Source organism: Pteronotus mesoamericanus, unplaced genomic scaffold (genome assembly GCF_021234165.1).
Source record: "Pteronotus mesoamericanus isolate MK-2021 breed Mesoamerican mustached bat unplaced genomic scaffold, CSHL_Meso_final scaffold_99, whole genome shotgun sequence".
In the NCBI taxonomy this organism is placed as follows: Eukaryota; Metazoa; Chordata; class Mammalia; order Chiroptera; family Mormoopidae; genus Pteronotus; species Pteronotus mesoamericanus.
In genome coordinates, this window is record NW_026555330.1 from 706466 (window position 1) to 720792 (window position 14327).

Consider the following 14327-nt stretch of genomic DNA (forward strand, 5'->3'; position numbering starts at 1 on the left):
CTCAAAAGAAACTTTACAGGCAAGAAAGGGGCTGGAAAGAAGTATTCAAAGTCATGAAAAGCAAGTACCTACATCCAAGATGACTCTATCCAGCAAAGCTGTCATTTAGAACGGAAGGGCGAATAAAGTGCTTCCCAGATAAGGTCAAGTTAAAGGAGTTTATCATCACCAAGCCTTTATTATATGAAATGTTAAAGGGAGCTATCTAAGAAAAAGAAAATCAAAACTATGAACAGTAAGATGACAACAAACTCACAATTATCAACAACTGAACCTAAAAAATAACAACAAACCTAACTAAGCAAACAACTAGAACAGGAACAGAAATGGAGATCCCATGGAGGTATATCAGTGGGGAGGGGGAGAAGAGGGAATGGGGGGAAGGTTACAGGGAATAAGAAACATAATTGGCAGGTAGAAAATAGACAGGGGGAGGTTAAGAATAGTATAGGAAATGGAGAAACCCAATAACTTGTATGTACGACACATGGACATGAACTAAGGTGGGGGAATGCTGGAGGAAAGGAGGGTACAGGAGGAAGGGTGAAGAGGGATAAAGGAGAAGAAAAAAAGGGACAACTGTAATAGCACAATCAATAAAATATACTTAAAAAAATAAAAGCCATAAATAAAAAACCCACAAGTGAACATCATACTCAATTGTGAAACATTGAAAGCTTTTCTTCAAAGATTAGAAACAAAGCAAAACTGTCTGTTTTTTACCAGTTCTATTTAACATAGAACTTGAAGTTCCAGCCAGAGCAATGAAAAGGGCATCAAATGCAATCAAATTGGAAGAGAAGAAGTAAAATTATCTCTGTTCACAGATCATATAATCTTATATGTAGAAAACTCTGAAGAGTTTATACACACATAGAAAATAAAACTATTAGAATGAATAAATGAAATCAACAAAGTAGCAGGATACAAAATCAACTACAAGAAGCATTTTATTTCTTTACACTAGCAGTGACAAGTCCATTTACAATAACATAAGAAAAAAATAAAATACTTAGGAATTAATTTAACCAAGGAGGTAGAAGACTTGTACAATGAAAACTACCAACCATTGCTGAAAGGAAGGGGTTATATCTTTAACAGGAAACAAAATTTCACCAAAATTCCCAGTAGGCATCTATTTATATCTGCTTGGGCACACTATTTGTGGGCAATATTTGCTGCAAGTTTTCTTTTCTTTAAAAAAAAACAAAATGTGATCACCTAAGTATAAAAGGGTTGAGCTGAAGTCATAAAATCTGATTGTAGCTGTGTGACAATGAGCAAATGACTTCAGAACCATCAACCTCATGTTTTCTCATCTGTAAAATGTGCATATTAGACCACATGTTCACTTTTGAATCTAACACCAAATAAGTCACTGTTAGGACTGAGTTGATTACTTGGTTATTGGAAGCCCATCTCAGCCTCATCCATGAGAAATTTTGCCTGTGACGCCCTCTGCTGGCCATCCTGAGAATGGCAGGGGCGGCTCTCCACAATATACCAAATGCCTCTATTTGGTTACTTTTCAATCATTCAGACCTATAGTTAGGTCCTGGGTGGTGGCCCAGACACCGCGCAGGTGAGAGCACCACCTCATAAGTTAAAATCTCCTAAATACTGAGTTTGAGATACCCTTTACTGGTTTAGCCAGACAAATATTTTTTTTCTCCGGATATGAGTTGGCATCTAAATTCCCGATCCATCTCACCAGTGCAAATGCTTTCAGATTGCAGATCTAGGTGAATCCGGGAGCTTCAGGCAAATACTGACCAGGGCTCTGAGATCCTCTTGGTGACAGTTTCCGAAGCGCGTCCGTCCGCAGGGGAAGAGGAAGATGACTGCCAGAAGCGTGTGGCTGCTCCTACTGCTCAGCTGCGCGGCCAGCACGCAAGTCCTGGGGGGTGAGTACCAGCCACTCCGCCGGAACGGAGCCCGCAGCCCGTGCTCATGCAACTCATGGCGCAGCCAGACTCATTCCCCCCCAAAATACTCAGGCACTTACAGGAAATAGACGTCAAAGGCAGGAATGAACGACAATGTGATATGGTTATTTATTTATTTATTTATTTATTTATTTATTTTAAAAGCCATGGATTTAGAATCAAATTCCAACTTCCTATGATTGTAAGCCATAGTTAAGTCATCAACTACATGTACATTATAGTGATTATTTTAGTTTATTTTGAAGGGTTTATTATTCGATTTCCTGACAGCCAGACATTCATAAGTGAGAGCTCTAATCAGAACTACTAATGTTTAGGCATTGCTTTCCTATTTGAACATACAGGGAATTTTGGTTGGAAAAATGGCTTCTACACAGGTATAGACCCAGCATCACACATAAAGCAATATGTCAACTAAGTGGGAAGCCGTACCCTAGAATTCACCAGGGCAGAAAATGGGAAGAAAACTACATGAGTGAGCTAAAAATAATTATCACTGAATATCAGCATTGGAGGGAAATGAAATGTGGGCTCATCTGGTGTAACTCCATTGTTCTAATGATGAGGAAGGGTAGAGACCTGCCCAGGCCACACAGTACGATGATGGGACACTCTGGCTGCTGGTCCCAGGGGCCTCGGAGTCTCCAGCGGCCTTGCTGGGCATTGCATGTGCAGGGGTACGTGAGGGAACTGTGCCCGAGCAGCACTTCTTTTGAGAAGAGGGCCTCTTGAGGCGTGTGGTGCTGTGGATGACCTGGCACCTCTCCCAGAGGGAGGATCGATCGGAAGGGAATACAAAGAGAAGCAGGGTTCTCTGGGCACCACGTGGGTGGCCGTGGCTGAAGTCTGCGGTCCAGCCACTGGCTGTCTCAACCATGTATGGCTGCTCAGGACTCGGACCCTCAGACACCGTCTCTGAGCCCTGCTGGGGCGTAAAGACTCCGACAGGCCCCTCCTGCCGAGCCCTCATCAACAGCCGTGTCTAACCAGCTAGTCAGGAACTAGTCAGGTAGTTCCTGTTGCTCTGGTTCTGGCTTTGCTAGGGCAGCTTGAAATTTGCCTGAGCTCCGTCCTGGGACATGAGACACAAGCCCCATCCCCAACTCCAGGATTTCACCAAACCTTTCCAGTGCCTCTCCTGGAGAAGGTGAAGCCAGATCACCCACCCCCGGTCCACCCATCCCTTTTTCACAGCTCTTCCTCCCGGCTGTACAAAGACTTTCTACTTCTTATTACTGTCTTGGGACAACCTCTCACGACACACGCTATGTATTCTTTGTATTGTGGCTTATGGGGAAAGCCTAATCTTGCATTTAAGGGGGGTATGAGGAACTGGGAAGTACATTTTCTCTCTCACTGAGACTTGATAGTCAAGATCATTACCCTGTTGCCCTTTTGAAACAAGTTATTCAATACATGTGGAGGTGAAGAGCATCATTATTTGTGGACAATAAAAGACTCCATCTAGTGACTATTTTCAAAAATATCACACTGATTATAATGATAATATGATTGTTTTAATAGCTACAATTGGTTAAGTAGCTACTATTTATTGAACAATGATTACTACCGGCTCTATGCTAATCACTGTCCATGCATTATCCCATTTAATCCTCCCAAAAATCCAATGAGGGAGGTACCTGTTGTCAGTCCCTTGTGCAAACAAGAAAACTAAAGCTGAAAGAGGTTAAATAATATCCCCGAGGCCACTTCTAGAAGTGGTGGAGTAAACAGGCAGTCAGCAGTCCAGGCAACACGCTAGCACCTGCGGGCTCTGGTCCCTGCCCAGGGTGACAGGAGCTGTAGCGCCGGGAAAGGCCAGGGCAGGGCAACGGGGCTGCTGGAGGGACGTAGCCCCTCCCAGGTCCCACCTCCCCTCCAACTGAGTGACCTCTGGACCTCTGCAGGTCACTTCACCTCATTGAGAAGATTTTCTTATCTGTGCAATAGTATATACCAGAGCGTCTCTATCTCTCAGGAAGGTTCTGGTAGTTAAACAAGGCAATCTGTTGATTCAGTGACGTGGCTGTTCACCAGTCGCCTAGCAGGAGAGCTTTGCCTGCCCTGATCACGCTGCCTTGGCTCATAGGCCCTGAACTCTCCTTCCCTTTTTGCCAAGCTTGCCTGGCAGATACCCAACCCTTCAGGCAAACAAATGCTTGTTCTTTCTGTGCCCATCTTACACATTCCTGTTTCTCTCCCTCTGCTCAGTCACCTCCTTTACCTAATGCGTCCCCTCTCCGTGCGACTAACTCGCAGCCCACCTATTCTTAAGTTTCAGCCAAGTTGCCATTTTACCTGTCCTGTGTCTTCCTGGACAAAAAAACCCAAAAACAAAACCAAAAACCCACTCCCTTCTTAGAATGCCTGAAACCACCAGTGTAAGCCCCTCACCCACTCTTGCGATGCCTCGGATGATAGCTGTTTGATCTCAATACCAGTGCTGAGTTCTGTCTGTTGCTGAGTGTGTCTATTCAATTACACAGTCCCTTGTGGGGGGAATGACCACAGCGTGGGTGTGAGGACCCCCTGGGCCCCCTGTGAGATGGGCCTGAGCCCAGCAAAACTCCATCGATCAGCTCATCTCTGTGAGCCCCTATTCCCACATTTTGGTTCTCGTGGAATCCGTATCTGTCCAGAGCCAGTGTCCCGTAAGCCTCAAAGGAGCTGATGACTTCCTTTTCCCCGGTGCACAGCTGCCCTGGTGAAAGCCATAGTTCCCTCTGGGAAAGGCTGGGAGTCAGCCTCCCTGTATGAAGAATTTGCAGCTTTGGAGGATCCTGGTTCAAAGACACCCAGCCTCCCTTTCTGTCAAGGGATTCCTGTCTATAAACTGGACCAAGTGTGGGAATGGGTTGGTTTTGCCATCCTAACTGGTCATTGCCTTTTGTTTATGTGCAGATGTCATCATACTGCAAAACTGTCCCACTGGGTGGTTTTACCACAAACTCAGCTGCTACGGATACTTCCAGAAGCTGAGGAGCTGGTCTGATGCTGAGGTGAGAAATGTGGCCCGTGCTTGGGCTGTTTCTCCAAAGCAAGGGGCCACCTGGGCTCCAGGTCTCCTTCGACTCAGATTCAAGGATCCTTGCTTGGCACCCAGAAAAGCCATCGAGCTGGCGAAACAGAAAGAAGAGGGTTGTGTGTTCAACTCATTCCATTTTTTAAGCATTGGTGGAGCTCTAGGCCCAGACCCTTGATGGGCTGCAAAGATGTAAGACTGGATAAGAAACAGCCCCTACCCCCCAGGAGGTCACTGTCAGTAAGAAAGACAGACAGATGTCATCAGAGGAGAATGAGAAGCTGAGGAACCTGCAGAAAGAAGAATTGAATTGCGGTAGGCGATTTACCAGAAAGAGAGCCAGGGCATGGCCAGGCCTGCAGCAGGGACCTCCGTGCCCTGATGGAGAGTGAGCAGAAAGAGACAAGGCCTTGTTGTCTGCACAACCCAACAAATACTGATACATCGTTGTTGTGTTTTTCCCGAACTGAGGCTTGGTCTAAGAGATAGCAAAGAGCCAGATAAACTAAGTTACCTCAGAGGTGCATGGGGAGTCCATGCCACTGTCTCTTTGGATTGCGGTTGCTTAACTGAAGTGACTGTGGGGGCGCTTCCTGGGCAGATGTGGGGTGAACTGGGCCCAGCATGGCCCCAGAATCCCCGATATAAACAGCTCAGCAATGATGGAACCCCTACGGTGAGATGGTCACTGAGAATACAAGTATTCTCTGGCCTTAAAAAGTGCAGAATTAATGCAAGATTGTGACATATTTAAACAGAAAATTCCAGTGCCGTGTGAGCATACAAGGCTTTCCAAGATTCTGATGAGAGCAACCAGCAAACCCAGGGAAGTCAGCCCTGGTGCACCCCTTTCCTGAGCTGACGTGAGCAACAGTTTAAAGAAACAAAGCTAAACAAACAAGGGGTCCCCAGACTGTCCAGGGAAAGAAAAAGAGCTCACAGAGGGCGATGGATTTTCTCCTGTTTGTGGGAAGCAACTTGAGAAAATAAATCTTGGGAGGGCATTTGTGTGCCTGTCCTTGGAGATTCCAGCACTAATTCTGCCAAAGCAAGGAGGAAGCTCTTTGGGGACCTGGGAGTACCACAGGCCTGAGTTTAGGTCATGACTGATGCTCCTTCGTCACAGATGTACCTCAGTTCACAGGTTTTCTTGCCATAAAATGAGATAACACTGGCCTGGCTGGTGTGGCTCAGTTGGTTGGAGCATCAACCCACAGGTCGAAATGTTGTGAGTTCACTCCCCGGTCACGGCACATACCTAGGTTGCGGGTTCAATACCAGCTTGGGAAATACGGAAGGCAACTGATTGATGTTTCTCTCTCATGTTGATGTCTCTTTCCCCCTGCCCCCAACAAGCAATGAAAAAAAATTTCTTCGGGTGAGGATTTAAAAAAATGGAATAACACTTTCATCTCTTGAGATTTTCAGAGGGATTTATTAAATAACTTGCCAAAAGTCTATGGCACCGTGGTAGATGCTCAATCCAGGTTTTCAAGGAAAACAAATGCCCACAAGATTGATACTGAGCTTTGGCAGAGATAGCCATGAAGGACCAGAGGACAGAGAAGGTTCTAGACACTGCTGCTGCTCCTTGGCTCCTTGCCAGTGTTGACGGCTGATTTTAGTTCTCAAGACTCCTGGAGCTGACCAAGGGGACAGTGAGAAGGATGGCGGGTGTGACCTCAGACTTAGGAGGCAGAGGTCTGAGGTCTGCTCCAGCGTCGTCACTACCAACCGTGAACTTGGGGGGAAAATATCACTTAAATGCTTGGAACCCATTTCCTCTCCTGTCTCAGGAGTTTCTGTGACTGGTGCGCCCACCGAATGTTGACGGCTAGTCCGGCTTCCATGCCTCACACACTTGAAAGTCAGGTGAAATTCCCAGTAGGCAAGCATTTTGGAATTGTGAAGTGGTGGCAAGTGGGGGCACTAAATTATCACCAAACAGGAACCACATCCAATCCCAAGGAAGACCCTAAAGGCACGCAGTGGAGCAGCAACCACAGCCAATCCTTGTTTATATTAAGTTAAAGTTTTATCATGTAGGCAAATCCCGTAACATAACCTCGAGAGAGCATAACATAAAGTATGTATCTCTATCTATAAAATGCATATATATGAAATATCTGCTTTGTTTCACTGGACAGTAAGTTTCAGGTTAGAAAATAGCACATTCTATATTCAGTTACAGTCAGTGATTTCTTAGATTTATTTGAAATGCAGTATTATAATGCATAATTATAGTAAATGTATCCTTCTAACAACTCCCTGTGTGGCAGTGACTATTTTCTCCATTTACAGATTATGAAACTGACCTCAGAGAGGTGAGGTGACTTATCAAGGTCACATACACTAATGAGAGGCCAGATCAGGACCCCAGGCATCTCCATGGACCCCAAAGCTCACGCCCTGGCCTGGAGCTGCCTCTGCCTCTGAGATCTGATGCTTGTGACAGTGTGTTCTCGCCCGTGGTGACAGGAAGGACAGGAAGTCTTCCGTGGGGTTTAGGTTACTAGTTCCCGAGGAGGCGGGGCTATGTTAGTCCATGCAGCCTCGCACACTAGGGTTCTGAGGTGAGGGCTATGCTCTTAAACCCAAAGGCATCATCGTGGCCACTTTTCCTTGCCCACAGCTCGAGTGCCAGTCCTTTGGAAACGGAGTCCACCTGGCGACTATAGAGAATTCAAAGGAGGCCGAAGTCATAGCAAAGTACATACGCGGCTATCAAAGAAACCTGTCCGTATGGATCGGCCTGCATGACCCAAAGAAGGTAAACCCAGACTTTGTTCACCAGCGCCCCCTGGGGGAAAGCCCAAGAGATAGCCCCTCTCTGGGAACTGGCCACCAGACCTCCTGACAAGGGACCTGCATAGTAGGTCTTCTTTCGTTACCTGCCTTCAAATGTGAGATAAGACAAGGCCTAGAGGTCATGGTCCAGTTCTGGCTCTCAGTGGAGAATGCAATATCTGCGACATCATTTTATAGACCTTTTATCTAATTAAAGTCCTCCCAGATCCTAGAGCACAAAATCGCCAGCTTTACAGAGCCTTCAAAAACCTGTTTGTGTAAGTATGGATGGGTACATATGTATATATAAACACACAGAGACCTGTTACAGGCCCCTCGCTTAATTAAATCTCCATTATATCTTAGCTTCGAGTTGGAAACTTCCAGCTAAGCTTTGTCCTAGATGCTATAATGTGTTTGATGTTATCCTTAACTTTTTGCACAGACCCTCATTTTCTTCTCTGTCACTACCTCACTGTAAGGAGCGGCGTGGGAGGCTTTGGGCTTGTTGCCGAGGCCTCTGTGGGGTCTGCAGCGTGCAGATCCTTCGTGGGGCTTCTATGGTTTACCCAAACAAGCACGAGGAACACAGGACAGAACACCAGACTGCTCCTTGATCAAACTTTGCCATACATGTCACACATATTTCCCACAATTCATTTTCCATTTTTTATGTATTTACACTGCTATCAACCAGAGCTCTCTCATTCAGAGATAAAATAAATATTTACACTATTTCCAATAGATAGTTTTTGTAATTTAATTATTTTATATTTATGACTGAGGAAAGTAAGTAACAAATAACACTCTAAAAAGTGTGCAATGGCCCTGGCCAGTGTGGCTCAGTGAGATGGAGCATTGTCCCATAAACCAAGTGGTGGCAGGTTCGATCCCCAGTCACGGCATATCCCCAGCTTGCAGGTTCAATCCCTGGTTGGGGGACGTACAAGAAGGCAATCAATCGATGTTTCTCTTTCCCATTGAGGTTTCTCTCTCTTTCTCTACCTTTCTTTCTCTCTAAAGGCAATAAAAAAAAGTCCTCAGATGAGGTTAAAAAAAAAGTGTGCGATGTCTCTAGTTGTCAAAAAAAATGCAAATTAGCATGATATAACATGATTTATGTTATAAGGCTTTTGCTTTGTCTTAATAAATAATGTTTTTAAGGATATGGAGAAATAGCCCAGTGAGGGGGGATGTAAATTCCTCCAGATGAATTTTTTTGGAAAGCAGTTCGGCAATAATACATATCAACACCTCCAAATATTCATGTCTTTTGAACGTTAATTCTATTTCAGGAATTCTATCCTAAGAAAATAATTTTAAGCACAGAAACAGCTTTTATGAACAAAGTTGTTTATAGCAGCACTATTTGTAATAATTGTAAATTGAAAACAATATAAACTTCAATCCTTAAGGGAATTATTAAAGTAAATTATGGCACATCCTTACCATTAAAAAATGTTTTAGAAGCAAAGTACAAAGTTGAATATATATTTTAAAGATCACCACATTTTTTAGTACAATAAAAATATTGTGATAGACAAAAACGTTTACACCAGAAATAAATGCATCAAGATTAGTAATGTCTAGAGAATGACTTTCTATTTTTCCTTCTTCTCACATTCCTGTGCTTTCCCAATTTTATGATAAAAACTGCATTGGAAAGGGTCCCGGGAGGGGCGGCTGACCCCTGCGTGTCCTCTGTCCCACAGAACCAGCAGTGGCAGTGGGCCGATGGGGCCTCGCTGTCATTCAAAACCTGGTCCGGCAAGTCTGTGGGCACGAGCGAGCACTGTGCTGAAATAAGCGCCAAACACGGTGAGTGCTAAGGCATCGCCCTCCCCTCTGCCCTTTACCTGTCAGGCGGAAAATGGACATCCCTGCCCCCTCCCCCCATTCCACGCCAGCACCTCTTCTGTTCTGCGGGACAGTGGCCTTGTTGTAAACATTGTGTACCAGCCTTCAGTCATTTGTAACCACTTAACAACCTGGCCTGCCAATGTATCCGCTGTTTAGTTATTTACTTAACATTTTCTTTATATCCACTCACTTTTTCCCCTAAATACGTTTATTTTTAAATCCTATTTTATACCATGGGGCGGGGCGAGGAGGGAAGGGGGAGATATGTCACATTTCGGGAAACCCAGACTATAGGGAACACATATGTGTGACTTTTTTCTGGCTTTATGGTGAGGATCCCCAGGAGCCCAGAAACCTCATCTTTGCCTGGGTCATTCCCTCTCATTGGTTTCCTCTCCCAACTGCAGTGCCCAGCGCCTCAGCCGCAGGGGGTGCGCATCACCTAAGCCCCCTCATTCCTCTTGCTGGCCTTGCCTTCACTCTTGGCTATTTAGGCTAACACACGAGAGTTTTTGAATTTGGTACGATGACATTTGTATACTAATAATATTTGTCCCATACACTGTTTAGCGTACCCTGAACTAGCACCCCCACGTGCACAGACACTCACACACACACAAAGGTTGTCACAACCAAAAATGCCTCCAGACATTGCTTAATGCCCCTTTGGGGAACAAAGTCACTCCCATTTGAGAACCGCAGCCAGGAAGAGATGTGTAAGGTTTCAGGTGTAAAACAAGAGAGCAGAATAGCAAAGATGAGAAGGAGGCTTGATGCCAAAGAGAGCATCCCAGGGGGCTTAGAGCCAGTGTAGTCTCACCAGAACTCCCTTCTGAGGCGGGAAGTGGGCCTGGGGCGGTCTGGACTGAGGACTCCGGCGCTGGGGCTCCGGAGGGAAGGCACGCAGAACAGGGTTAACTTTCATATGAGATATAAAGCTTTTATGCACAGAAAAGACCGGGAAAGCTTCCTAACAGCAGAGGATGAATGGTGGACATTAGAAGGCAAACTCCAAGGAGAGCAGGTCCAGGAAGACCCTCAGACATAAGAGCACTTTATTGCCAAAGAAGGAAGGACTTGCACAGACTCCCAAAGACCACACAGCTGCGGTTAAAGTCATAGGGAAGCTCAGATGAAAGGAAACAAGCAAGACCAATAGGTAGAAGCTACCAAAATGTGCACTAAGGCAAAAAATTTTGAACAATGAGCACTGTTGAAAAATAATACAGGCTACCACAGAAAGTAGTGAGAAACTCATCACTCGAGTTAACCAAGCCAAAGTGAACATTGTAGTTGTTACTGTAAGTGCAGTCTTAGAAGTGTTAGAAAGAGGTTCAGTGGCACATAAAAAGTCTGCTGGGGAACATTTTAAAAATACGAATTCCAGGGATCACTTCGGACTTACAACATCAGAATCTCTAGGGTTGGAAGCAGGACCAATGAACTGGAGGGAAGCAGTGGACCAGGTACCTCCCATGGTCCCTCCCAGGAATCCGAGATTTCAACTGGACAAAGCTCTCGAAAAAAAAGTTTGCCTGTCAGTCCATGTTCACAGCCTCATGTCCTCTTGAGAAAACCAGGTCTTCCTTTCCAGATTCCTTCACTGATTGGATGACTATGCATATAATGGAGGGTAATGGGCTTTACTCAAAGTCTACTGATTTTGATGTTAATCATATTTTTTAAAAATACCTTCACAGCAACATCTAGACTGGTATTTGAGCAAACCGTGGGCACTGTGTCCTAGCCAAGTCAACACGTAAAATTCACCATGACACCTTATCTCTGCTTCCAAGCAAAACACCCAGAAAATGCTGCTAAGCTCAATATAGAACTGATGCATCAAAATGTTTATTTTCTTACAGATTTCTTACAGTGGGAAGGCAATAAATGCAACCAGCACCAACACTTCCTGTGCAAGTATCAACCCGCGTATCAGCCGTAGAGCAAGAATGGAGATTTCTGACAGCCCTTGCACAAGCCCCTTCTTCTTCCTTCTCGGCCACACTGGCCTCAGCTGATCACTGTCTCAGAGAGTAAATGCAGTAACTAAGGCTGGTGAGGTTCTTATTGTGCTGACTTTATCAGGCTCGGAGGCAGAGGCCTCAACGTTGATACAGAGTGGCTTCTAACTCTACATGTTCACCCTGCAATCGCTGTCCTTTATATTCTTCTTCCCCTCTCCCTGCTTCCATTTGCCTCAAGCAGACTAAGATTGCACAACCCCCTGCCCCGACAAAAGAGCTGGGTGTTGGGCCATCAGGGATACAGGTTTGAAGACGGGAGGAAGAAACTGGGCCCGAGCCTCTACCTCCTCCGCTCTCTATCCCTATGGCCCCTGTCTGTTGCCCGCACCCTCTCCTCAGCCACCTGCTTGTTTTTCCTTTGGCCATGATCCCAGCCCCCAGTAGAGTCCCTACTAGGCTTATGTGGACCATAAATTCCAGGGCCATCTTTGTTTTTTTTTTAGATCCTCACCTGCGGACATGCTTATTGATTTTAGAGCAAGGGGAAGGGAGGGAGAGAGAAAGGGAGAGAAACGTTGATACAAGAGAGAAACATTGATTGGTTGCCTCTCATACATGCGCCAACCAGGGACTGAGCTCACAGCCTAGACATGTGCCCTGACTGAGAATAGAACTTGCGACCTTCCAGTCTATGGCACTGTGCTCCATCCATCTGAGCCATACCAGTCAGGACTTCCAGGGCCATCTTTTAACAGAGAGTTGCATGCACAGAATGTTGCTCTGGTCCAGTTCAGTTGTGAGGAAAGAGAAAAGGTGGAATGAGACTCAGAAAATACATCCAAATGTTTCTTCATCTCCTTCCTCCTTGTCTCTGCCTCTCATCTCCTCGGAATAGCTCCTTCCCAGGGGCAGCCCTGACCTTAATAGAGGAGAGATGGAGGTGACATGCCTGCTTGACCTCTGAGCAGGGGTGAGCAGCTGGGGGTTGTTAGACTCTGCGGACTGCAGCCTATGAGGGGAGATGGCCGTCAGAACAGGTGTGGTGGAGCTGACCTGGGCCTTGGCTGCTCTTCTCTTCCCTGCTACTAATGGCCCATGTGGCCTTGCTCAAATCTCTGTGCCTGTGAGCTTGAAGATTCTTTATTGGAGGCAGCTGCTCCAGTACCGAGGAGGCAATTTTGCCCACATGAAGATTCAAGGCTCCTTAGGTCAGGGATCTACAAGGCAATGTAAGAAGAAATGATATGGACTTGACAATTACAGAAAATGTGGCTTTGGTATGATCACATTTGCATTTCTTAGAGGGAAACACCACCAGAGAGGAGAAGAGATGTGGCTGGGCTGTGTGTGGAAGGCCACTTGCTTCACCCACGTTGCACTGGCAACCAGTTTACGCACAGTGTTACGCCCTGACCTGAGAACGCTCTGATCAGCTCAGCAAGTGCTGGCTGGGAGGAGGGTACAAAGAAGAGGGAAATGAAACAGACAGAGCATCGGCCCTCCCCAACCCCCTTCTCTTCTCCTTTCCTGTCTTCTTCCTTCCTCCCATTACACCCTTGTCACTCTTCAATTGTCAGAGAGGAGAATGTCAGAAATAATGCATTTTTCCCCACCAAGCACTGAGAAGCTGGTTAACCCAAAGGAAAACCTCTCCCTAGTGATAGTTCAGACCAGATGACAGGGAGCTGGAAAGGGGTCTTGTGAAGCATATAGTTACTTCAGCAAAAGTCACCACCAACTCCTGAGAGGGTTTTGGGCAAGTCACGGTCAGAGAAACACTCAATAGTATCAGAGTCCATGATAGAGATGGTAGGTAAATAGTGGGTACTAGGCTGATATGAGCCAAAAAAAAAAAAAACCCAAAAAACCCAAACAAACCCAAAAAACAAAAATCCCGTTGGATCAGTGCCAGATTCTGTGTTGTTACAACTAAAAAAATGTAAAGGAAATTTGGATGACAATATCCCCCAAAGGTAGAAATTCTCAGTATTTTCTGACAATGGCACATATGAGAGAGAAAAGACATCTTGGCCCACCTAATTCAGTTGCAAATTTCAGAGGAAAAAATACCTCATTATAGCAAAAAAGTAGAGACGAACAAAATAAAAATACAATAAATAACAAATAGCATATACACCAATGCAAAACTAAGTAAAATCTAACAGTTGTCCTATAAACATATTGAGATATTTAAAATATATTTTAAAAACAGTTCCAACTGAAAAGCACTGCCAGCTTCCAAGGCTCTTGGCCCCGTCACAATAGGTAAGTGCCCGCCCTGCACTTGCTGAAGGCTGTGGTTTGCATGTGTGCCCATGCAGAGTGAGCTCTGTGACACTCTTGAATGGGGACATGCAGTCACTTGTCTGATTAGAAAACAGGTCCTCAGTTAACTCTAGAACTGTGCTGATTCTCACTTACGTGTATGGAATTGTAGTAATTCTTAACAATCCATTGAGAAGGTATAGTACTCAAGAAAATTGTATTGAATGCCTGCCATGTGCTAAGAACTCATCTCAGGGACTAGGAATCTATTCATGAACCAAACAAATAAAATTCCTGACCATTAGAGAATATACAGTTTAGTGAGGGTGAGGAGCAAAGGTAGAAGAACAATGAAATACATTAAGTAAATAATGCGGTATGAAGAGGTAACAGGTGTTATGATGAAAATATAAAGCCGGAGAGGGGTCCAGGGAGCAGGCATGTGGAGGTGTGGATAGAATAGCTACTGGGCTTGGGGTC

General features: G+C 45.3%; 1 protein-coding gene across 1 annotated transcript; it reads left to right on the forward strand.

Moving 5' to 3' along the window:
* Positions 1-1837: 1837 nt before the first annotated feature.
* On the forward strand, positions 1838-11560 carry REG4 (regenerating family member 4). Its single transcript, XM_054564779.1, has 5 exons — positions 1838-1904; positions 4848-4945; positions 7601-7738; positions 9468-9573; positions 11481-11560. Exons 1-5 carry the CDS (start codon positions 1838-1840, stop codon positions 11558-11560), a joined length of 489 nt encoding a protein of 162 aa, XP_054420754.1.
* The last annotated feature ends 2767 nt before the right edge of the window (positions 11561-14327 follow it).

Bases quoted from the DNA above. Each gene is read 5' to 3' on its own strand.
- REG4 (XM_054564779.1), top strand. From the start codon at position 1,838: ATGACTGCCAGAAGCGTGTGGCTGCTCCTACTGCTCAGCTGCGCGGCC. The intron at 4,946-7,600 runs GTGAGAAATGTG...CCTTGCCCACAG, and splicing joins GGAGCTGGTCTGATGCTGAG to CTCGAGTGCCAGTCCTTTGG. The intron at 7,739-9,467 runs GTAAACCCAGAC...TCTGTCCCACAG, and splicing joins GCCTGCATGACCCAAAGAAG to AACCAGCAGTGGCAGTGGGC.